The 25,096-nt window shown below is 41.4% G+C and overlaps 1 protein-coding gene across 1 annotated transcript in view; it reads right to left on the reverse strand.

Moving 5' to 3' along the window:
- Positions 1-25,096, reverse strand: part of KCNH5 (potassium voltage-gated channel subfamily H member 5) — a gene marked incomplete at its 3' end in the record, with an annotated part of 163,395 nt that overhangs the window by 105,207 nt on the left and 33,092 nt on the right. Inside the window, exons 5-6 of the mRNA XM_082484995.1 lie at positions 16,493-16,608; positions 12,261-12,653 (exon numbers count right to left, since the gene is read on the reverse strand). Of these exons, the coding sequence (XP_082341121.1) occupies positions 12,261-12,653; positions 16,493-16,608 (509 nt within the window). The remainder of the gene's footprint in view (positions 1-12,260; positions 12,654-16,492; positions 16,609-25,096) is intronic.

Raw genomic sequence — 25,096 nt, forward strand, 5'->3', positions numbered from 1 at the left:
CAAGCAGTAGCTTTGAACCAGCCCCTTTTTTACCACCGGTTCTATTTAGCAGATAGCTGCAGCCACCACACAGGATGTAGACAACGTCAAATTTATCCGGAAAGACATTTTTGAGAAATGAACGTTCAATTTTGGGATTAAATTAGCAATTCATGATTAATCAAAGCCCAATCTGATTGACATAAGCACCTTGCAAAATCTGTGTTCACAAATTCCCTTGATATACTAAGAAAGGAAATTGAGTTTGATAGTGGAGGCACAAGTGATGACAGCACTCAGTCTGAAATGCAGAGGGACGACTCCTTCCTATTAAAAATTACCTGAATCTTGCCATTTCAGATCCTAGATGTTACCACATTGTCAAACTTCAGTCTTCCAGGATGAAGGAAGTGTTTAAGCTGCATGCCTGCATCCACCTAAACTTTTCTGACCACAAGGCTGGGAAAGATGTTTCCTGCAATTGCAATACATGCCGTGGGAACAAACCTCTGCGCCTCGAGCAAGAACAGGGAGCTAAGTTCTCTTGCGTTTAATGAATCCCTGATAAGCAAGGCAACAGGAAGGATGAAGCTATCAAAGTCATGTTATAGAGGGGTCGACAGTCAAACGTGTAAGAGGATAAAGGGAACGCTGTCACCAAAGAAAAATGAAGGTTAACACGTGCAGGAAATCATTCAAGTTAGTATTAGTGCCAGAGATGTCCTCCTAAACCAGGAAAGTGAGAGCAGAGTCTGTTCTACACTGAAGGAACAACAGAATAGCAGAGCTGCATCTTTGTAAACGACATAAAAGATTTAGTCCGCTGGTTCCTTGCTGATCTAATAAGTCTCTTCTGCAGTAGGAAATTATTGCATAAATGTTTTAAAAAGTAAAACAGAAACAAAACCAGCATTGTTTTCTACCATCTAAATATACTAAAATCTGCTTAGACCTCAAAATTAAATCCCAGTATGCTGAAATGGTAAATTCGTGCATTTTTTTTTCTATTAGGGAACAATGTGATTTTAACTCTAGGCACTTTTTCAATTAGATTTCACTCCATGATTTTTTTTCCATTTATTTGTTGTTAGCTGTGGGCACATATGCAACAGCAACAAAAAAAAGAAACATACATTTTAAATGTGTTCTAAAACTGAAATCCTCCCGGCTCTGAAAATGGGGATCGGTACTGCATCATTTAACAGAAAACACTGTCTCGGAAAAGGTCAGAGGAAAAAAAAAAAAAAAAAAAAAAGAAGAGCTTTTTGCTATGTTTTGATGTTCAGCGCATTGTGGTTTTGAAGATTTCACGGAGTGTCCAAGAACCAGAGCTGGGAACCCTTCTATGAAATGCTGTAGGGCACGTTGCCACTGCAAAGGTGTGACTGCAGTATATGCAGACATTCTTAAGCTAAATTTAAGTTAATATACTTAGAGTTGCTAGATGCAAGCAACTACATCAACCTTCATTCAGCAAAACCAGCCATTAAAGTGATCAAATCCTCCGAGGAGTTTGCAGCCCAGGCTGAGCTCTTTGTCTCCGTGCAAGAGCAAAATGGTTTCATGTACGCTGAGCTCGAGCACACCTGCACAAGCCACTACCACACCATGACTGAGCTCTAACCACCCTCCTGGGGTGGGATTCATCTCACGTCATGCTGCAACCTTATGGCCAACCTTCCAGTCTACATGTGAATTGTCCGGCTTTTCTCCCTGGTGAGTGAAGAGAGGGGCATGTCAGAAGAGTGATTCACCCAATCCATCTCAGACAGCCGCGGACGGGATGAATCACCTCCTGGAGCTCTCTCTCCCCTCCCACTGAATACAGAGGAGCTGAAGCCTATCACTTACACAGCTTACGGGAGGAGAAATTAAACCCATCCTTAAAAATCTGGATAGCCCGGATCAGGGGCAGCATCCAAACCTGTATTATGTTATTACACCGATAGGTATTACGGAGCACTGCCGCACAATGTGAGACTTATCTTTCTCGGTATGAGCTTGGAGAATAAATGCTATTAATAACGGTAGGCTGGGATTTTCTGCAGATGCAATAGCATGCTTATTTCTTCATTGAATAGCCAATTACGCCACAGAAAGTAATGCTGCACTACATTTGGTTCTGATAGGATTTTGCAGAGGTCCCCACTGGCTTGAAGAAGGAATTGAATCAGTTCATTAAAAATGAACAAACACAAAGTAAACTGGACTGGAGTTCTTGATCTCAAAAGGGCAAGAGCTGGTAAATTATAAATGATAGTATATTGAACTATAGACACTAATAAGTGAAGACAACTGGACTGTGAGAGACAGGAAAGTCAGACACCTGGCAGCAGAGGACACCTGGAATGTCCTTAGGTCAAAAGGTACAAAATATCCAGAAGCTGTATCTCAAAAAAGGGGAAAAAATTTTAAAGCTGCGCATCAGTTATAAATGTGTAAATAATCACCCAAAGGAAGAAAACAGAAACAGAGAACTGACAATATATAAGAAATAAAAAATTGATCAACAGAAAGCTACACCTTAGAGGGTAAAAAGAACAGGGATAAAGCGAGAAATGCCAAATGTCAGGGAGAACTTTTCCTTGTAAAGAACATTAAAACGAATATCTAAAGATTCTTCACATTCATGAATGAAAAAAGAACAACAAAAGTGATCAAGCTGCAATGAAGTAAAAATAATCCAGCTTGGGCTAAGAATTAAATTAATTCTTAGCTTTAGTTTTCAAAGATCATGTTGATGTTTTCCAGAAAAGCTAATGCATCGAGAAGGAAATAAACAGATACATGACCTGAACAAATGTTAAGGGAAAGAGCAATTAGAAACATTGAGATAAATCAAAATGCAATCAGTGCGGCAATAGGTTTGCTCAGCTTAGGTTAGCTGGGATCTAGCCAGGTTTTCCTGATAGCTTTCTCTGATAACACACCCCATTTTCTAAACAAAAGAAATGCAGTATTTCAGTAGCACACTGGGGAGGGGGAGGAAATTATTAGGAAACACAGAGAAAACGGGGACCACAACTGGGATTGTAAGGTGAAGAACTTGTGAAAAGGATGGCAAAAAGGAAACCATTAAAAGCAAGACCAGCAAGGGTTACAAGTGGCGACTCTCGGTGATTTCATTGGTTTCTTAGTGAAGTAAGCAGAAATATTATACGGTCACAAAATCTGCTGATGGCACACCTGTGGAACACACGGTCAGTGCAAGGAATAATGGGGTGGGAACAAAGGAAAATGTGATAAAGCTTAACAATACAGAGTCTCAAGGCATCCATTGCAGGGCAAAAACAAACACTTTGTCGTGGTTTGGCCTCAGCCGGCAACAAAGAACCACACAGCCGCTCGCTCGACTCCCACAGCCGTGGGAAAAATCGGCAGAAAAAGGCAAATCTCGTGGGTTGAAATAGTGTAATTTAACAGAACAGCCAAAGGGAAGAAGAAAGAAAAACAGTAACAGCGATAAAGGAGTATAAGGACACGATTACAGTACCGCCGCGCACCAACCGGACCCGCACTGCCACAGCCCGCCCCCGAGTGGCGACTGCCCCTCCCTCCCCGGCTAGCGCCTCTTATAGCCCGGGCGTGGGTCACGTGGGATGGAATGCCTGCCTCCCCTGCCGCATCTTTGGGGAAATTAACCCCATCCTTGCTGGAACCAGGACACACTTCTACAACTACAAAGACCTTTAGCTGAAGATTACTGAGAAAAAGAAATATTTGGGTATATGGGTTAATCCCACAGTGACTCAGAGCAATCAGTGGGTTGCACTCACAGGAGAGGTTAATCCAGTTCCTGGATGGATCAGTTGAGTGTTTCCACCATCAAGAGGAATAGCCAAACCCCAATTACAAAGCAAAGATTAATTCTCCACCTGGATTAATACGTACAGCTCTGACCTAAAAAGAGGTATTCAAACTTAACTCTGTGCAGAGAGAGGCAGCTGCAATGGCCAAGAAAATTTTCATAAAATTTCACAATGAGGTTTCTATACAAGATGGTTTTGCTTAGATTAAGACAAGGAAAACGTGTGTTTATGCAGAGGGGGGTGGGGGGATGACTGTTCTTTCTAAGCTCATCAAGGAGATAAACATGAGGGAAGGAAAAGAAATATTTAACCAAGAAGGCTGGCACAGGGACAAATGCGCAGACTGCAAATCAAGACAGATTTGCAGACACCACGAGTTAAGGTGGATTTTGACCAGTTTATGGGAAGGATGGTATCATGAACCTGCCCACCGAAGCCAATAACCCAGTGACTCAAAAGATCCCTGTGAGTTTTACCCCTATTATTTTTTTCTGCTTTTGTTTTTGTCCTTTGAAAAGTCGAAGGGAGGCAAATACAGTCTCAAGGGGAGGATACATCTCATCTCAGCCTAAACTGTACTCTGGAGGGGTCTGCATCTGAGCTAGTCACACTATCATGTCATTACAGTCAACGGTGAGAAATAGGCATTTTAGGGCAGGTGACTCCTCAGACCTGTTTTGGAGATGCACCTTAGAACATGAGGAGCCATACCCTGAATTTGCTGTATCTCCTTGTGGACTATGGCTGGCCCTGTGTTTCATCAGATGAATCCCATGCTCAGTACATTTTGAAATACAGCCCAAATACTTTCTTTAAAGAAGAACGGGCAAAACTTTCATTACCTTTCCCGCACCAGAAGCAATTATACACAAAAATTTCACCCAAACAAATCACTTATCTAATTGTGTAAAGTTAAGGTACAGCTCAGCATTTGCTGTTGAAGCAGTGAAAAAGGCACCATTTTTGTAACCTTGGGCAATCTTCACTGAGCAGTTGTTACATGCTGGTACACAACATAAAAGAAAACAAAGTGCCTACAGATTTTGGGGAAAAACCAAAACGGTGAGTCTTACCAACACGAGCGAGTGAGCCCGCAAGCACATATCCAGAAGGTATTACTCTGCGCAGTGCAGGAGGAGTATCCAGGAGGATGTATAGACTGTTTGAAATTTAACCAGCACATCATTCCCAAAAGAAAATTTTGAGCTTAGCTACTTAAATAGAGCTTAGCTCTAAAATCCCTGGTTAGCTCCTTAATGCTTCTTTACTGAAGTTAATGTTAAAATAAATCTTCCAACATTATCTCAGAAACCCTTCTCTTTAGGTAAACAATTAACGTAATAAAGTTGCATAGTCACAAATCAAAATGCTGGAATGAGAAAAGTAAAAAAGCAATATTTCTGATTTATCACCGCTTTAAGAACTGAATTTAGGGTTGCATTCAGTTATGTAAATCCACATGGGAGTGAGGGGCTTTGCTTCTGCACAAGCTATCTAGATCATGAGTCCAGATACAAGCAGACCCCATATAATACCTGACCCTGCAGCACTGTGGCAATGGCAGTAGTGACTGCACCGAGCACAAAATTGAGTCCTTAGAGCACAATGAAAGCAAGTAGGTTTCCTCATACAGCTCTGAAAGCTTGAGATAAATCTCTGCTTGAGATTTATCTTTTTTTTCCAGTAGGATGGGGGAACTTTTCTTTTTTGTTTTCCTCCTAACACAAGTGTCAATAAGCTATAACTTTATAAATAAACTTCTAGTGAATCGTTTATGGCACAACTGTACAATGCAATACATTTCAAACTGTGAATAACTGACGTTATAAAAAGAAGGGCGATTTCAAAATATTTCTTCTAGATTCAAGTTAAGAGGGATGTGGTATCTTGCACTATTTATTTGCTAGTGCATCAGTGTGCCCAACCAGAGAGAAAAGAAGAATATACCATAAAATCTAATCATTTTAACTTACTTAGGGAAGGTGGACAGAGGATGAAACAGGAGGGAAAGAAAGGTGTGTCACATCGGTTGGGACAGCTTCTGAGCAGGATACTGAACTTAGCTGATAGTTTAACGCCAGCAACAAACTACGAATTTCTTATGTCAATACAGGAATTAAAAGAGAATAAATATCTGGAGGGAGTAACCTGAGCTGCAATGTTTCCACAAATACTTCTGGAACTACACATCCACCTGACGCCAAGGGGTAGACGTAACACCAACCCAGTCTTGATCAAAGTACTCACAGCAAGTTACAAGGCTTTCTTGCTAGTAAAAGGTTGCTAATTCTGATGTTAGCCATGCAGTTAGTTTCTCCAGGGCTGTACCTTGGCTCCATTTTGTGTAGAGCAACTGCCCATCCCTAAGCCCATGACTCTTTTCCTCCCATTGATGGCTGAGTACAGCAATCTCAGTAATGTGGATTTGCGTTACTCCCATCAGCATTATTTCAGTGAGTATCTGACCGGATTATTCAATTACCTCCTCTCCTTTGTAAGCCTTCCTGTGCTTTGTGAGCAAAAGGATCACGCAGGACTCAAGCTTCCCTTGAAAGTACTCCACACACAATTTGCCCCAATTGGACTCTGCATCACTTAATGCGGCTCTGACTAAAGATTGGATTTAAATGGCTTGTACCCAACATCTGCTTCCCGGTAATACACACAACACATTTTTTTTTTTTAAAAAAAGGGGGGGGGTAGAGGGGCAAGGCCACTGAGACATATAATTAAAGTTCAGCATGCCATAATCCGCATCAAAGCAGTGCAGCACAAGGCCACCAGGTCACATCCATCTCATGGGCCAACCCTGCCTGCCCTCCCAACACCCCCCTTCATCAACTCCAGTTCAGGCCTTTCCTTTCACAAGTTGCCCCTCACATCAAGATGACATTAATGTGTCTCCACAGGGGAAGCTGCAGAAACATCCCAGATTTTTCTATAGCATTACAAAAGCTGGTAATTAAACAGTGGCACAACTGAAATAAAACCTTAGTTTGAATAAAAGCTAAAGAGACAGGGTGCGATTCTGCAACAAAGTGCGATAGGCGTGACAGGGGCGAATGTGGTTGACATATATATAATATATGCCTACGGTGGATACATTTATATTTGGACACCGTAACCAAGCCATTGCATTATTATATCGCAGTTTTCTGCACACTACAGCAGGATGACAGTATTCTTCACATTTAATTGCCTTCCAGCTGCATAACAAAAGGGAAAATGCCAGGTCCCAGGCCTGGTGCATCTGTTGTTATATTGCTAGGAATTTTCATCACAGTTTAACACTTGGCTGCACCAGGGATTTAGTTCTGGGAATTATTTTCTCCATGTCAGCCACCTAGATTTAAGAAAGGTAGCTAGCCATAGACTAATTTCTGAGCCGCAGCCACATTCTTGAAACACACCGATTTATCTTTACCTTGCATATGACACTCAGACTGGGGTCCCTCAGCCCTTCTTCAAATACCTCCGGTAACGGGAATGTTTGCAGTAAAGCACTGAAGATGTGAATATGGCTAAACTAGTTGTATCAGCTTTTATTTGCTTTCAATTTACAGACGTTGCTATTTTAGTTGCTATTAATTGCAGTGATGCAAAGATGTTTTTTCCACTGCTGAAACAGATCGATAACAGTAATTAAAAGAAGATTACAATTACAAGGATTCCACGCCTTAATATGTCCTGCACAGATCACTAAATTTTAAAGGCCGTTGGGTCATGTAGTCTTACATTATTAAACAACAGACATAGAACTTCAGAGTTTTAGGTCATTTAAATTTGTCTGCTTTCACTTTCAGCCAGTGGCTCCCGAAAACTAATTTTTGCAAAAAGGATGATCTTTTATACAAGTCATTTGAAAACCATCTAATTTGGCTATCTGTGTGTACCATCCTGACATCTGGTCCCATTCTATGCAATATTTGCCATGCCATTTTAGGGCCATGTTTCTGGCAGAGATGAGATTAAGCTTCTAGGTTTTGTTTCATTACAAACTCAGAAAATCATGAATCTCAGTGAAAATTCCCAGAAAAGAAAAAAAAAAAAACAAACCCAAAACAAAACACACCAATATTTTTCCAAATAGCAAAGGGGGCTTTTTCAGCTGTATTTAACTCTTAATTTGTGGAAGCATCTTCCATTTGGCCAAAAGCTTGTCCATCCACCTAGTCTTGGGAATACTCTTTCTATATACTAATTTACAGAGGCTCAAATAGAGCCCTCAGCAGTACTGTATCAGCGTGCCTCTACCTGAGTGTGGCTACCTGATGTCCTTCCAGCTCCGGGTACTCTCCCAATTGCACGGCTTCACGTGTGGACAAGAGCCGAGCACCTGCACAACACCTTGGTTTCCCTGGGATGTAAATCCATGCATTCGGTCCTAAAGGGAGTTGTAGAATGGTTTGACAATATCTGAACAAGCAACGGGATCAGCATCTTCAGGCACACTGTAAACCCATCTGTTGACAACTTCAGCACACTGTGACTCTGATAATTGTGACTTGTATGGAATCGATGGTTACCCACGCTATAAACAATCTTTTAGTAGCCCAGACTGACAGAGGTTGGATATTTATCTCTCTCTAGTAGGCAGAACACATATAAAGGCTAAGCCTTAAGGTAACATAATCCTCTAGCTTCAAAAGTAGGGAGTCATAATTTTAGAAATGTAAGTGACAGTGCATACACCAATGGAAAGAGTTGTTACATACAGCTAAGTACTCAGGGAAAAAATTGGAATCACCACAAGTGACATGTAGCTCCCAGACAAAAATCAAACTTCCAGCCTAATAAGAATGGGAAATGCATGTGACCAAAATCTTTGGATCCAAACATCATACCCCCTATTACTCCAAACTTTTTCTCTTTATTTTTTTTTTTTATTTAAAAGAAGAGACAGACAGACATGTACTTTTGGACTAAACGTGAAGTCCTAGAGAACTCTTCTACTTTAAAAAAACATAAATCAGCCTAGTTTCAGAGACACTGAGCACACACATTCCATTCTGGTTCATACCTTGAAAATCGGCTGGATTCTGCAGCATGTTTTATAGTGTCCCTTCTCACACTTCTATATATGAAAGCTCTTCTGTATGGCTTCGGTTTAGCCAGAATCTATTTCAGTGCAAGTAATGTTTCCCAATTAGAAAAGATGCCATGCATTTTTCTGATTTCTAGGACTATTATCCTACCAATTTTCTTAAATAAAGTACATATCCCACTAAGGATTCCACTTTCCTCTCTCTCAGCTCATTTTTTCTCCAGCCTATTTTACCTTGTTTTCCTACCCTTTCAATACCACTTAGCCACTTAATTCCTCATCCATCCCATCAATTTAGATCACTCTGCTGTGCAAGGTATCTCCGTCTCTCTCGTTATCTTACCTTTCCCCCTCCTTGTCATACATCCAAATCCCCCTGAGCAGACTGTAACAGCTTGGCTCTGTAACTCCAGGCACGGAAACCTACACCTCTAATTCTGCTTCAAATCATCTTAATCCTCCCCAATTCTCAATTTGTGTGTCATAATCCTTTTCATCATATCCTTCTACTGAGGCTCTGCATCAACTCAACAACAAAATAACTTTGATTTGCAGTCATGTTTGCCTCAGGTGGGAATTTCACAAGACTCCAGCCTCGGCCTAATGTTGTCCATGATGGAGATGACACTGTTCCTACTCCGGCCAAAACTAACTGCATTTGAAGAACTCCAACCCTCAGTAAGAAAATTCCTCTTCTCAAATTCCTTTTTTTGATCTCTTGATTTATGTCCTTAATTCTGACATTATAAAATAGCACTCACGTGCATAATGCATCTTACACAATGACTCAGCAGCCTCTGCATGACCACCTTCAAGCACCTATATCATATATAGTAGTCTACCTCTGCAACGGAGAGACGCAAACCTAAACTGCCTTGGCTGTATCCTTCTTTATGCCTGAGAGACCTGCCCATAGGGAGGAAAAGAAACTGCCTGCAATGCTGCCTCCCGCTACTCACCTAGTTCCTTAACAACTAACAAAAGTGCATGTGGTGCTTTATGTGGAAAAAGGAGGACACACAAAGGAAATTTGGAAAGTCATCTCTCACTCATCTGGCTTTTAGCACTATTCACTCTGATTTGGGTCCATCCTTTGCCACCATACCAAGAACTCAAAGAGCACCAGGACCTGCCCCCAAGGTCTTAACTGCTGAGCTCTGTTTTTCCGTTAACTTCTGAAATGCCACAATCACCAACTTTCATGCTAAAGACAAATGTTCTTACCCAAGACCCAGGGCCAAGATAAAGAGCTAAACCCCACCAATATCAAGAGCTAAAAGAACTCTTCTCTCTCCTACTTGCCTTAAGGAGGAAACACTCACCTTCTAATGAAAAATACTCTCCTTTTAATCAATCAGAATATTTCTTCTAAATTAAGCTTATCCATTTACTACAAACAGTGTTTGAGGACACTGCTGCTCGTGGGCCAAGAATTTAAAGCCCAGAAAAGTACCACCAGTTAAAATAAATGTTAAAAAACAAATGAAGATAAGGAGCATTAATAACTACGACTAACCAGAACACACCAACCAGCTCAAAAGACTTAGCTGTCACAAATGAAGACATATCAAACAAAAAAAAAAATCTCCCCTGGAAGACAGAGAAAAGGGAGAATGTAGACCCAAGGAAGAAAGACTGACTGTTTACATACCTGTTTTCAAAATCACTTCAATTCTTTTCAGGCACTAGGGAAAACTGGAGTTGGAAGGATTTGAAATCAAGTACATAAGTAGTAACACTTCAACGTCTGCTGGAGGCTCCAGGGCCGTAACACAGCATTTCATGAGAAAGAAATGTTACTATAGGTTCTCTTATTAAAAAGGAGTTGGTATTTCATTTGTTTGAAGGTAAATGATAGCAGATCTAGGATCACTGGAGCTCATGATACTTGCCATTGCCATTACATTTTGGGTTTTTTGGCACAAGTTTGCCACTCTAAGTGTGCCTCAATTATAATTCACAATGCCACTGCTTCTCTTCACTGTCACAAATATTGCAGATGGTTTATTTCCCATCTATATGTTAGAGAAAGAGGTTAAGCTCATCACTTCAATCTGTATTGCTTGGGCATGGAAATTTTCTGTTTGTTTTACATACTAAAGCACAAAAATCTGGAGAAAACACTGAATTTTTATAAAAATCAGGTTTCTCTTAGTCTGAAATTGGTTATCTTAAAAAGCTGTATTATATTTACAACCTTGATAATACCACCTCCTTACACAGCCTGACTGTACAACCTGCTTCCAGACGGGCAGCCCTCATATGATCTTGAATTTAAGCTGCAAGTATTATCACTTCTGTCATATTTTCTATAAATAAAATGGAACAACGTCAAAAGATGGTACTCAGCACAGAGACCGGGATGGAATTTTAAAGGAGGTCTATGAAATCTGTACCAAAGTCTGTACTAAAAAGTAAGAATGTAGATTTTATATAGTGAGGATATATAACTGCAGAATTTGAGAATTAATAAAAAATAAAAAAAAAAAAACACACTCAATGTTGTTCTAAGAAGAAACTGTTAAAATGTTAAAAAATGAAGAGAGGCTTTTTCATCTGTTTATGGCCCTAAAGATAAAAGGCTCTAGCGAAAAAATATAACAAGTCCTAATGCCATTATAGTTGCATTTTAATAATGAATTTTCTCTGCGCTGACTTTTGAATGCATTATTTGTCGTAGTTATTGCTTGTTTTCTCTATTATCTTAGGCTGCGAGCTCAATTTCGTAAATGTTAATACATTTAGCAGTTAAAAAGCTTTAATTCAGCGTCCATTTAAGATATTTATGTTCTCTGTCCTCAAACAGTTTCTAAAATTCCAGCAGTAGCCGAAGAACTGTTTAATAAAATGGAGATTAATCTCCCTCTCAAGCAGACTTTTAAAAAGACATCACAAAAAAAAAAAAAAAAAAAAAGAAAATTACAGCATGGTTCAAAAAAGTAATCCTAGGGCAGAATTTGAAAACTGCATTCTCTACTTTCGTATAAGGCAGTGGCAAATTTGCCACCAGCTTCAGCCAAAGCAGATAGTTTTGATCACGTATGTCAAGCCATATTAGTCTGGCCTGCAATGGATTAGGACTGCTTAAAGGCAATCACTGGGTCTGAGCTGGAAAGAGTGGGCTGTGGCAGGGGGACATCCCAACTGGTCCAGCCCATTTTGACATGGACACGCGACAATGCTTTTGGATGCCAAGCAAGTGATTCTTAAACCCACATCCGTTAATGTACACATCCACACTGAAATCATAAGACACCTCTTCTCCAACACAGGAACGCTGCATAGGTAAAGCCCTGCAGCTCAAGGCCACCCCTGCACATTTGCACAGAGCTTCAGTTGCCTCTTATTTCTGCCAGATGCCTGGGAGCATGTTCCTAAATTAATTCCGAATTAACACAATCCTTTTGAGGTGTACTGCAATCACTTACCTCGTCCACATTCTCAAAGGCATTGATGATGTCATATGGTAAACAGGACAGAAGATCAATCACAAACCACGTTTTCAGGTAGTTCATCCTTATGAGTTTGGGATCAGATATAACCTCTCCACCAGGGCCAACAAAGGTTGTATGAAAGTTCAAAACAATGTCAACCAGAAAAATAACGTCCACGACACTGTCCAGCACAAGCCAGGCAATGTTGTTCTGTTTTGTCTTGAAGGAGACATTATAGGGAACCATAATTGCTGTGTAGAAGGTTAAAATTAAGATGACCCAGTCCCAAGTAGTCTTAAAAGCACAATAGTGTAGTATAATGTGTGGTGGAGTCTTTGGAGCTTCTTGCTTGTACTGAGGAAGAATATCAGATCCCAGCTGGAGAACCTGTAAAAGGCAGAAAAGCAAATGTTACTGTTTCCAATTAATATGATCCAATAAAGGGTCTTACGGATTTCCGTAAGGAGCAGCACAGACGGGACTGTGTTCATGGGACATTGCAAGTCAACCCGTGGTTTCTAAATTATCTGATTTATTAAGAATGTGTGGAGGCAGCTATCACTCAATTAATGGGAGCAGTAGAGAATCTAAGGATATTATTGCAAAAAGGGAGGTCTTTGCAGACGGACTGAGATAAAACATGAGAACAGCAAGGGCAGGGAGGCTCCATAAACAGGTTGTGGCTACTGCCACACCAGCTTATTCTCTACAGTTATGAACATGAGTATTCATTCATATTTGGAAGTGTTACAAGACTAATCCTTCGTGCCTGACCTCTTTTTGAAACCACCGCTGAGCCAGAACAATACCCTATCAAAGGTAAACCAGACTTCAGCCTTGCTGGCTGACCTCCTAAAATGAAGCACTGCGTGCACAATTTCTCCCCTAACACCCTGGCAATATCATGCTTCCTTCTCATTTTCTTCAAAAAGTTGTTCCTCTTACAAGCTTAATATCACTAGTGGGTTCTCTTTTATTTCTTGTAATTATTTTTCTTTTCTTTTTTGCATATGACTATAATCTTCTGCACGCGTACTTTTGTAAAATGTGGAACTGGAAGCGTTGCAAAGGAATCAAGCCAATTCACTTAAGACATTCCTCCCAGCTAATCTAATTACCTCTTATCTCGGTCCAACACAAGAAACAAAAAACAAAGGAACTCACAACATGGTGATATATTGCGCTGACAACTGAAAGACTCGTGTATTTTGGAACTAATAACACCTTTTACATTTGGGGATCTCAAGTCTGTATGGGATAAAATAAATAATTCCAGCAACTTTAAAACTCATTTCAGCCCTACACCTGTCGCATATTGGAGCTGATGCACCGTATTTGCAGGATTGCAAATAGCAGTCTCATATGTGTAAAAATGATCAAACGCAGGATGCTTCCTTGATGAAGAGGAGTAAATGGCTCTGAATAAACAGCACAACATATAAGAATATAAATTCAAGTACCACAGATATGAATTCTCCATTAATTCTTTGAAGTCTTATTTTTAAGATAAGAAAGCTGTTATTGAGATCAGACAGTAAAAGTCTGGCTCTAATGAAAATACATTTTTCAGAAATCACTGAGGGACAACAACAGCAGCCTCTCTCACTCTGTGTTGGCAGATGTGGCTTCCCAACGTATCTTATCTGGCCCAAAGTCAGGCCACAAAGTGATGGGATGCAAACCTGCTTCTGCCTACCTGTTCCCACCCTCCCTAAGGTCAGATTTAGCAATCACAACCTGTAAGGAAAGCCAGTTAAACTGGTAAGTTTAAAAACTAATTTATTGTTACATTGGTTAGCTATTTGTTTTCTACAGTCAGTTGAGTTGCACAGATTTATCCTGTGGCCAGAAAACCACTAGACCCGTTACACAGGCAGCAGTGAAAGTACAGCAGAGACCTCCACGAGACTATGGCTGCTCCCTTTGCCAACAGCCTCATATCACACCAGCTTTGGTGTAGCACAAAGCCATGTGTTGAGCTGCAGCTGAACAACAATGCACACCAAGTCGTGTGGTCCCAGTGACACTCGTCAGAGACCCTCAGAGATGCCAAACCCCTGATGAGACACATAAAAATATCAATCTCCAGGTGTCCCTTCCCCAGTGACCAGGACAAGAGTCTAACAGCATTCCTATAACCACCCAATGGGCAAGGTTCATCTGGCCACTGCAGCACACTGAACTCACTGGTGAAACCATGGATCCTTCCCTGGAATAAAAGCAATGATTGATAAAGTCATTTTTTCACAACAGCCTTTGTGCAAATCCATGAAACTTCTTTCAATGCCAAAATTGTTCCCTGCATTTAACACACCATTTTGGCTTTGACTCATAATCTGGTCATTATCTCCAGTTATCTCTTTGGACTTATCTGTGGTCAACACTATTGTCATGATAAATCAGGACTGAGACTTCTTTCCATGGTTTCTCCAGACCTATTTGTTCCCTGCCTTGTTCACTGGGGCAGGAGCTGGAAATAGCCTCACTCTGGCTGGAATAATAAGCTACTTAGGGCTCAAGCCGATGAACATATGCTTGATAGATCCTTATGCCTCTGGTGGTGTAGTGCTTAGGAGCTCCCATGATACTGCAAAAGCATAATTATTATTCTTAACATCATGCTGAGTTTGACATGGTGAGTGGGTGGCAAGTGGCTGTGGAGACCACTGAACTATAATGATTATTTCTTTCATGCTGCATGAATTTTTAATTTTAAGCTACTAAAGAATACACAATATCTTGTTAGTCAGCTGCACTCATCGCAGACTCTCTGAATTATTCTTGTATACAACTAATGAAAATGGCTGATAACTCTTAAGCCTGATAAAGCTGGGCAGTACGTTCTGCAAGGGATGAGCTGTGATGATAATGCTCCTCCTCAGACAAAGAAGTATGGAAAATGGGGCCTGTACAGCCATGGTGCACCTCCACTCAGTCTGCATTTCTCACAGCACTTTGCCTACAAAGCACTTTGCAGCTCTAAACGACTTTTAAGACAGGAGACTGGACACTCTCCAAGCAACCTATTCCTGAGAACAACCTTCTCCCTTACATGGGCTTTTCCCCCTGCCTGATCTAAATCTTCCCTGCTGTGACTCAATGCTGTTTCTTTTTCTCTAGCTATAGTGGTTCTGGTGAACAATTTTCTCCTTCGTTCTATGCAATTGCTTTAGACTTATTTGAATACTGTTACCATATCTTCTCCAGTCTTCCCTTCTCTAGACTAAATCAATAATGGATATAACTGGATTTACAGAACACTGAAATGCCATGAATTAGAAAAGCAAGATGTGAGAGTAACTCATCAGTCATCCAAACTATTGGTATGGGATCATTCAAGGGAAAACATCACACTGCCAACACCTGAAAACTGTGTTTCCATTCCTATTTTAATTTGAGTTTTTATTATTAAAGTCCACTAAACTCAGAAAGGGAACGAAAAAAAAAAAAAAAACATTTAAAGCTTGTTACCAGTTCTTAGCATCAAACCCAGGACAAGCTCTCTGACACAAGGTGGGTAGGGCTGTCATTTTCACTAGCCCATATATTTTGAGCATATATTTTTCATTACCAATGGACATGAAGATGAAAGCAGTACCTCTGTTTCATCAGTTAACCTGAAGGTATTCACTTGTTGCACCATCTGCACTGTTAAGGAGATGTTTGCAACCTGCCAAAGAGTTCATTCCATCAGTTTTGAAGAAAAAAATGATGAGAAAAATACTGCAGGAATGACTTTGCAAGAAAGTCAAGATTAAGGTATTTATGTAGTCAGTGTGCCTGTACAACCCCAGGGACCCAGAGAGGGATACTTCCAAAGAGTTTTCTCAAACAAATCCCATTTCCCCGGGAAAGTAAGCAACCATCCACAGAGCTCAAGAACATCAAGTCTGGTTCCATGTGGCTGTGAGACAGCACATGGAAGAGCACACTGTGCCTAAGCGACAACCAGCAATCCGAGCATTGCATGCACAGAAATAGGGCCGGGTAAGTAAAAGTGACCTATGGAGGCTGATTTCAGGACTGAAAGAGCATGACCTGTCCCAGAAACGTGGGCTTGGCACGTAGCGCTGCTTTAGGAGGAGCAGAGGAGAGGTTGAAAAAAAATCAGAGCTGGGAAATATTGTCCTCTAAGAATTTTATTTATCAATGGGAATTAGGGTTTTCTTTCCCCCCCATCTCTTCCTGCCTTACGAAGGGAGCAGGCCGGTGTCTGTCCCACTTACTTCGGCTAACCGGGAGTGTTTGTGCACCACCTCGGCCTTGTTCATCGGCGTTAGCTGCTGCAGGACGCTTCGGCTGTTCGTCAGGGCCCGCGTCAACCGAGCAAACTTTGTCCAACCTGCGGGAAAGAAGGAAATCGTGTCAGAAGTACTCAGACCTCATTCGTCGCGAGTAAATCTCCTTCGTGTTCACTGATATTAAGTCTCAGGCTTGAATAGTTTCTCTAAATTGCGGCACAGAACAGCTCCGGGCTTAAAGACCTTGCAAAAGAGGAAAAATACCGCTGCTTCAAGGCAACCACGAGTAAATCTGAGTAAAATCAAAATGCTCTGGCTCGTTCTTTCTTCTGCCTTTTGCAGACATTGTGTTAGAGGGATCACATTGTGCTTTCAGCCTTCTGGGGAGTTACTCTGCCGCTGAAATCTAATTCTAAGCCACTGAAGTTAATGCAAAGGCTTCCCAAGTCTGCAAATCCTGCTGAAGTAAAATCCTCCTCAGCTACAGAAAGGCTCCTGCTGATTCAGAGCCACTGGAGTGGCCCCAAAAGTCTGATCCTTAGGTCTTTACTGTTTCTTGCCCCAACTACACTTCAGGGACAAAACTAAAACTTTAAAAAAAAAAAAAAACAAACCCAAAAAACCCCAAACAGCAAAATTCAGCGCTGCATCAAGAGCAATGCTTCAAACTAAAAAAAAAATCATTAAGATTTAAAGACAGATTACGCACTAATTTTAAATGGCATTAAGAAATACATTGAGCTGTTAAACTAAAGATAAACAGCTGCCTCAATGGTAGCTTGAGACCCACACACGGGGCTGCCCCTGGGGAATTTTTTCTGCAGCATTCAGAAAGGAGCAATCCAAGTTTGTTACTGACAGCAGCACCAACCAGGGAACATGTCATCAGGTCATTCCCGCTGGAAAAACACCCATAGGTGACAGCTGGCACGGATGCGTCAATAGATGAGGTAGATGGGCTGTAGCAAATAAAATGCCAGGGGTTTAAGCAGTGTAGCACCTTGGTGTTAAGCAGGAAAATTGAAATATCTGCAGGAAGGAAATGCCTCCCCAGGAACACTGAAGGAGATGCTCAGCATTCAGTTTAGCCAGGTACAACCAGATATTTTACTACACAGGTGTGTATAAAATATCAAGGAAGTGATATGAAAAAAAAAATAATTACAGTTTGGCTTTGCAATTTGCCACATATATATCACATTCATACAAATGTAAATCCATTGTTCATCATTTAGCAATCAGAATAGATCTAAATATCATGACACACAACCAGCACAGCACAAACCATTTGTGTCTGGCTATTTATATATGACCTCAAAAACACACATAAAAAATGCACTGTGAAAAGTTAAAAAATAGAAGTATTTTATTAACTTTTCAAATCTAAACCATAACTGTGAACTTTGGATATGCCTCATGCTTCTCGAGCTTACAGGGATATTCAATTAGGAACACGCACTTTCTGCTTTAAACCAGGTCAAAAGCGACTATAGTGATCCAAGTATGAACTATAAATTTCTAGAAAATATTCTTGTGGCTTTCTTTTTCTTAATTGTCTATAAAACTGTGGCAAGTAGACAGCTTTAAGACAGAAGTCAGAACTGCTCTTTATCTTTCTTAGCCAGTGATTTCAAAGAGCAAGCAAGCATGGCAAGAGCATCGTGACAGCTCTGCCCCAACATTTCTTGTAATTGCTGGAGGCCACGGTGCATCCAGACAATTGCTTTTGGCACGCTGCAACCACGCTGCAAGAACCAGAGAAAAAGAGCAGTTCTCCTCTGGGAAGCAGTCACCCACCTCCAGACCCTGGGGAGGTACCTACACACACATATCACACAGTGCCTTCTTCCCCTGGAAAGACACTTCCCTTTGGTCCATGGGGATGGATCTGGGCCAGTCCTCAAGCTTTAGTTTGTCACCCTGCCCCACAGAGCTGATAAGAGAGTGACAGAAAGGTGCTCAGCAAAGCCAAAACCACCACAGCCAAACTTGGATTCAGTCCCTAACACCCTCATTTGTCATATCTCAGCTTTGTCAGCTACTCCAACTCTGAAAGGAACTTTATGAAGTTCAACAAGGAGACGTGCAAAGTCCTGTACCTGAGGAGGAACAACCACACACATCAATGTATGCTGGGGGCCACCCAGATGGAAAGCAGCTTGGCAGAAAAGGATCAGAGGGTCCCGACGGACCAGGTTGAACATGAGCCAGTGACGTGCCCATGCTGCAAAGAAGGAGAATGGTATCCTTGGCTGTATTAAGACAAAGTATTGCCAGCAGGTCAAGGAAGGTCCTTCACCTCTATTCAGCATTGGTGAGGCCAGACCTGAGCTCCTCAGTACAAGAGACATGGACATACTGAAGGGAGTCCAACAAAGGGCCACAAAGATGATTAAGGGATTGGAGCATCTCTACTCTGAGGAAAAGCTGAGAGCTGGGACTGTTCAGCCTGGAGAATATAAATACCTGAAGGGAGGGTGCAAAGGGGACAGAGCCAGACTCTTTACAGTGGTGCCCAGTGACAGGACCAGGATGCAATGGGCACAAAATGAAACACAGGAGATTGTCTAAGCATCAGGAAACACCTTTTTACTCTTATGGTGACCAAGCACCGGCACAGGTTGCCCAGAGAGGTTGTGGAGTCCCCCTCCTTGAAGATATTCAAAAGCCGTATGGACATGGTCCTGGGCAACTGGCTGTAGGGGGCCCTGCTTGAGCAGGGAGGTTGGACAAGATGACCTTCAGAAGTCCCTTCCAACCTCAACCATTCTGTGATTCTGTGACCTTTCTGATGGCTGATGGTAAATGATTCAAGGTTTACTTTATTTTCTGAGGTTTTGGGCGTTGATCTGTATAGTGATCAGATGAGAATTTGGAGAAGAGTCAGGGGCTAGCAATGATAGGAGATGGCTTCATGTAGCAATCCCTTCCCATGGTACTTCACAGGCTGAAAGATCCCACTCACAAAAATATGGGGTTTAACAATGCCTCTCCTCTTATAAAAGCAAAATTGGTAAAGAAATCCCTTGTCATCATCATAGGTAAGAAAAACACCTCTTCCGCATTAACCACCAATACAGAAAGCCTGGGCTTGGGGAAGATGTACCACAAGGAGCTGGAGGAGTAAGACATATACCAAACAATAGCAATCCTTTTTGCTTTAAAAATAAAAAGAAAGGAAGAACTATGACTTTTTGAAATCCTCCTTTTCCATCTTGGTGAGATCATCAGTGTCAGGTGAAAGAAAGAAGTCATACATTTTAGCATTCAGAGTTACCACTCTGCTCATCTTGTCTGACCTCTTCTTTTCAGAAGGCAAACCATTTCATCATGTCCTTTCTCCACCAAGACCAAAGCTCTGCTTTGTGCTAGAACAGACCTTTCGCAAAAACCCTTCCAGCCTCATTTAGAGACTTCACATTTTCACATTTCTTTCAGCCCTACGAAGTCCATGATTCTGGATGTTACAAGTACAGAATACGCTAACATGGCTTTTTTTCTAATTCAGCACGAAGTCCAGCATTATTCTACCTGCTCCAATCTATCCATCTGCAATAGTGTGAAACCAACTTCTTTTGTTTCCTATTTACAACCCAAGAGAATCAAAAACACAGCAACAGCAAAATGCTGGGGTATGAGTGGGAAGGTGAAAATGTATACGGGCTGCCTCGCGTCTGAAATAATCTGTACAGGGTACATTTCTCTGTTTCTTGACCTTGTTGTAGACTAGATAAGTTCAGAATTATATTTAAAACCAATGTGTATGCTTAAATAGACCAGTCAAAATTTGCATAGCTGCCTACTGCTGTCAATGTTTCTTCAAATGATTCTCTCCTTTCTTTTCCTCTATAGAAACAAGACTTGAAAAGAATGATAATTTTATCCCATGTATTAGTGGCCGCCTGTCCTCACAGATATTTTCAGTCTGGAAGGAGTAAAGGAGCAGCACAAATAGCAGGTGCAAGAGGGGAAAAAACACTACTTGTGAGAAAAAGCAACACTTCTGATGCTCTCTTCAGCTCAGCTGGATTGCGTCTTTCTTCCACAGCACCACTTGAAAAATAATACCCTGAACTTGCACCATTCCACTCAAATTCTTAGGAACAACGGCAACATCATTAGATCACACACCAGACCAGGCCAACAGCTGCTTCTCCTTACAACAAGTTACACCGGGTATTTCAGAGGAAGATGTTAACTACCTCAAATAGAAAATTCTCAAATAACATACACATAAAATGATTGCTTTTCCTGGCTCTCTCTAATGACTTTCTGACTCATGAACAAAACCAGAAGAATTTGTATCCCTGATTTAAAATAAAACTCTTGTGATCTGCATTCATTCTCATGATCCAAAACATCAAGTGTACCCTCAGTAAGTTTGCAGACAACACCAAGCTGGGTGGGAGTGTTGATCTGTTCGAGGGTAGGAAGACTCTGGAGAGGGCTATCAAGCATTGGAACAGGCTGCCCAGAGAAGAGGTTGAGTCACCATCCCTGGAGGCATTTAAAAGACATGTAGATGTGGTGCTTAGGGACATGGTTTAGTGGTGGACTTGGCAGGGCTAGGTTAATGGTTGGACATGATGATCTTAAAGGTCTTCTCCGACCTAAATGATTCGGTGATTCTAAGGGTCTGTTCTTAAACAGAAGCCTAGCAAAATATTTCCCCATTCCTATCCCTTACTCAAACTAAAATTTTTGCATTCACAAGAAATTGAAGATGCAGATTTAACAACTCCATTCAGTTACAAAAACAGGACATGAAGGCAGCAAGCTTGCTGACAGACATGAACTCAACTAGTCTCTGCCTTGGCCCAGCTGTAATGCTGTCCTTCCAAGAATGCAACTTTCTTCTTCCTCCATGTGTTTTAGTCATAATTAAATACTTTACATCCGCAAAATATTCTCCATGTCTCTTGCTCTAATTAGGACTGCTAATTTGACATCCCTCTGACTGTGGGGCTAAGTGAGCCGGGGATGACTTGGTGGTATACTTCACACAATGGCTGAGCCAAAGATTTTTCTGAAGAGAAAAAAATGAGTACGAAATTAATTTAAAATAAATAAATTGGTATTTCTTTCAAACCTTAGCTGCTACTACATGAATTGAAGCTGTTAACATTGTGCCAGGATACTTGAGGGAGTGCAGGAGCAATGAGGGGAGGGTAGGCAATAGTCAAGTGAAGCAGACAGGGTGCCTGAACACCTCCTCGGGATGGGGGGGGGGGGGGGAGGAAGCTTTCTAGATGGGTCTCAGATGCTCACTCAGCCATTCACTAGATTCATACACCACGACGGAAATGATGTGGTGTCTAAGGGGGAAACGGTATTTCCAGCTGTCTTGTCAATGAACCATATGTAGGGAGGATACCTTGTAGAGAGGTAATATAAGTTTAGCCCTTAAGATTTGATCCTATCTTCCCTCCATCATCACAAAGTCCAAATATCTTTCATGAAACCTCTCACTCACTATAGCATGTGCCTTTCTGTCAGCTACTACTCCAACAAGAGCAGTATTATGCCCACACATCTTTCTTCCTGAGATCCTGAATCAATCACTGTGTTTTATACTGGACAGCTGGGATGGGAACAGCAGCTGCTCCTCCACTCTGACACCGCACTCACTGCTTACTCTGTGTTCAGGGACCTTCTGCGAACTACACTCTTGCATTGCCATAGGGACCTCTCTCTCTGCCCTTCTGGTCACCAGTCACCTTCCCGTTAATACACCCTGCAGATCAATCCAGTACACACTCTCATCCATCTCCAACACCTGCTCCTCTTCTCTGCTGTCTTCTCTAAGAAGAAATGTCATCCAGGTCAAAGACGCTGTTGCAGTGTAGAGCAGAGCATAAATAGGATGTCAGCAAAAGCTGTCCAAAGAAAGCACAGCAAAGGAGGCATCCCCGAGCAGAAGTGATGCTGGAAGGGATGAGACAGAATAACTGTTTCCTAATGACTATCTGGAGATAAAATCTTTAAATTCCTCTGATTCCTCTCAAGGTCACAACACCGGCAGAGAATTGGTTAGACTCCACCCAAAACTGTGAGACTCCTGAAGGTGCTCCCACATGCCCCGAGGAGCAACTCCTGGTGGCCGTCACACATGGACACTCCTGCCAAGGGGCTGGGCCAGACCCGGGCAGTTCCCCCCGCTGGGGAGAAGTCCCTGCGCAGACACAGACTGATGGGCAAAAAAGCCTTGGACTCTTTTGCTCCACTAGTGGTTAAGCCGCTTTCCTGTACAAACCTCAGCAGCCAATAGGCCTACCCACTGCCTTCAAAGACAATAGCAAATATTTTCAAATGTAAGTATTTGCAATTGAGAAAACCCTTCAAATTCTCCCCATAATTTAATTAGGAGTTGAAAATCTGCAATCCCTCTTGCTGGATTTGTGTACAGGTCCAAATACGGATTTCACCATCTAGCTGGCAGCCACACTTAAAAAAAAAAAAAAATTAAAATCTCTAGTTCATAAGCTATATTATGTTATTTTAAAGCTAAATTCATACATCAGACTTTATGAAGAGTTTAAAAACCTCAAGGCGAGATGTTAATGCTCTTTATAGTGCACTTGCTCTGAAAAGTCTGGACATGACTAGCTCCCCCTAATAAAACATTAGTGTAGCTCTACTGGGTTGCAATTAACCTTTTTGTCAAGGTTTGTCTGGTCTTAAAAGGATCAGAAATAATGATGGCTTTTAAATCAGTGTAACCGGGAACTATCCAATATCTTAGACTGCAGAGAAAACACTTGGGTTAAGAATGATATTCTGTGTAAGAAACTGCAGAGGGTAATTACAGCAATGCTTGTGTTGATTCCTGCCTGCAGGAGTACAAGGAACACCTCCAGACCGTGGAAAGGTTGTTCTTCTCCTCTTGCCGTGAAGCACGAAACAGTTAATATACAGAATTTTCAAATTATATATACTTTATGACTTACCCACAAACGCAAAGAGCTAGTACCGCTCAAAGTTAGGCAGTATGGAATTCAATTGATAACATGGATCATCCTTTTGCATTAATAGTTAGCATCTGCAGTTCTCCACTATTTCTAGACATTCAGACAGCAAAATCATTACAATGGCTGGCTGTTTGATCTCTATTGTAGGTAAAGTACGGCTGAAAGAGCTCATTGTCTCTTCAAAAAACTTAATCATGCTGGTTTTGCTTTATTAGAGAGAGAGGGATAAATGGGATTCCTGAAAAAATAAAATAATAGCCAAACAAAGCTCAATCATTCCCATGATGCAGCAAAACTATTTACGGACTGAAGGAACCACAGAGTCTATTCAAATGTAATTCAAGATACTAGGATAAATTTCCCAATTTGAAATTCTGTGCATTCCACGGTCTGATAATGCACTGCACTGCACTCTTGGGATAATTTTTACATCTGACCTCTGTTTTTGCTCAGTGTTGTATTCCCAGTTACCATCTACCCACTGCAACTACTGGGGAGCTCAAAATGGATGAATCATAGAATCATAGAATGGTTTAGGTTGGAAGGAACCTTGAAGATCATCGAGTTCCAACCTCCCTGCCATAGGCAGGGACACATCCCGCTAGACAAGGTCTAGCCTGGCCTTGAACACCTCCAGGGATGGGACCTCAACAACCTCTCTGGGCAACCCGTTCCAGTGTTTTACCATCCTTAAAGTGAAAAATTTCTTCCTAATGTTTAATCTGAGCCAGCCCTCTTCCAGTTTAAAGCCATTCCCCCTCGTCCTGTCACTACATGCCCTAGTAAAAAGTCCTTCCCCAGCTCTCCTGTAGGCCCCCTTTAGGTACTGGAAGGCCACAATAAGATCTTGGAGCCTTCTCTTCTCCAGGCTGAACAGCCCCAACTCTTTTAACCTCTCCTCATAGGAGAGGTGCTCCAGCCCTCAGATCATCCTCGTGGCCCTCCTCTGGACCCACTCCAAAAATTATGTCCTTGCATACCAGTGCATACCAATCAACGGGTAATCTTGGGCATATCACTTTACCTCTCTGAGCTTCAGTTTCTTCTCCTTAAAATGAAGATAATGCTAATGACCTACTTTGCAAGCCATTTTGAGATCTACTGATGAGAAGTGCTAAGATTTATACATCACTAGACTACATTTGGTATACAATGTATTTCCAAATTTAATTCTGACATAGCCGTAAATTTACAGTGCACAACTTCTTAAATTTCACGTTTCTGCAATTAAAGCTAAACTTTATACACACACACAGGGCCACCAAGGACTTATTGCCCATAAGTGTATAAAAAACAAGAGCAAATTTTGCGAAAATAAAAATAAAAAAAGACTAAATACTGTAAACGTCAGTCAACTGGCTTTTAGGAATTTGTCAGATAGCAAAATGGTGCCATTCAACGGTCAAGGAAAAAGGACTACACCAGCCAAAGGCTAAGGGCCAAAAGGAAGGCAACTGCTAGAAACGCAAACGCAGTATACAATAAAGCACACAGGGATGGGAAGAGAGAGGGAGCAAGTAAGTATGTGAATGAGAAATTATGGCTTACGAGAATGGACGTGGAAAGCTAAAGACATATGGGAAAAGTCTTTCTCTGCTAGGTTTTTTTAAGTAACAACAAA

The sequence above is a fragment of the Vanellus vanellus genome (assembly GCF_965231255.1).
Source record: "Vanellus vanellus genome assembly, chromosome: 6".
In the NCBI taxonomy this organism is placed as follows: Eukaryota; Metazoa; Chordata; class Aves; order Charadriiformes; family Charadriidae; genus Vanellus; species Vanellus vanellus.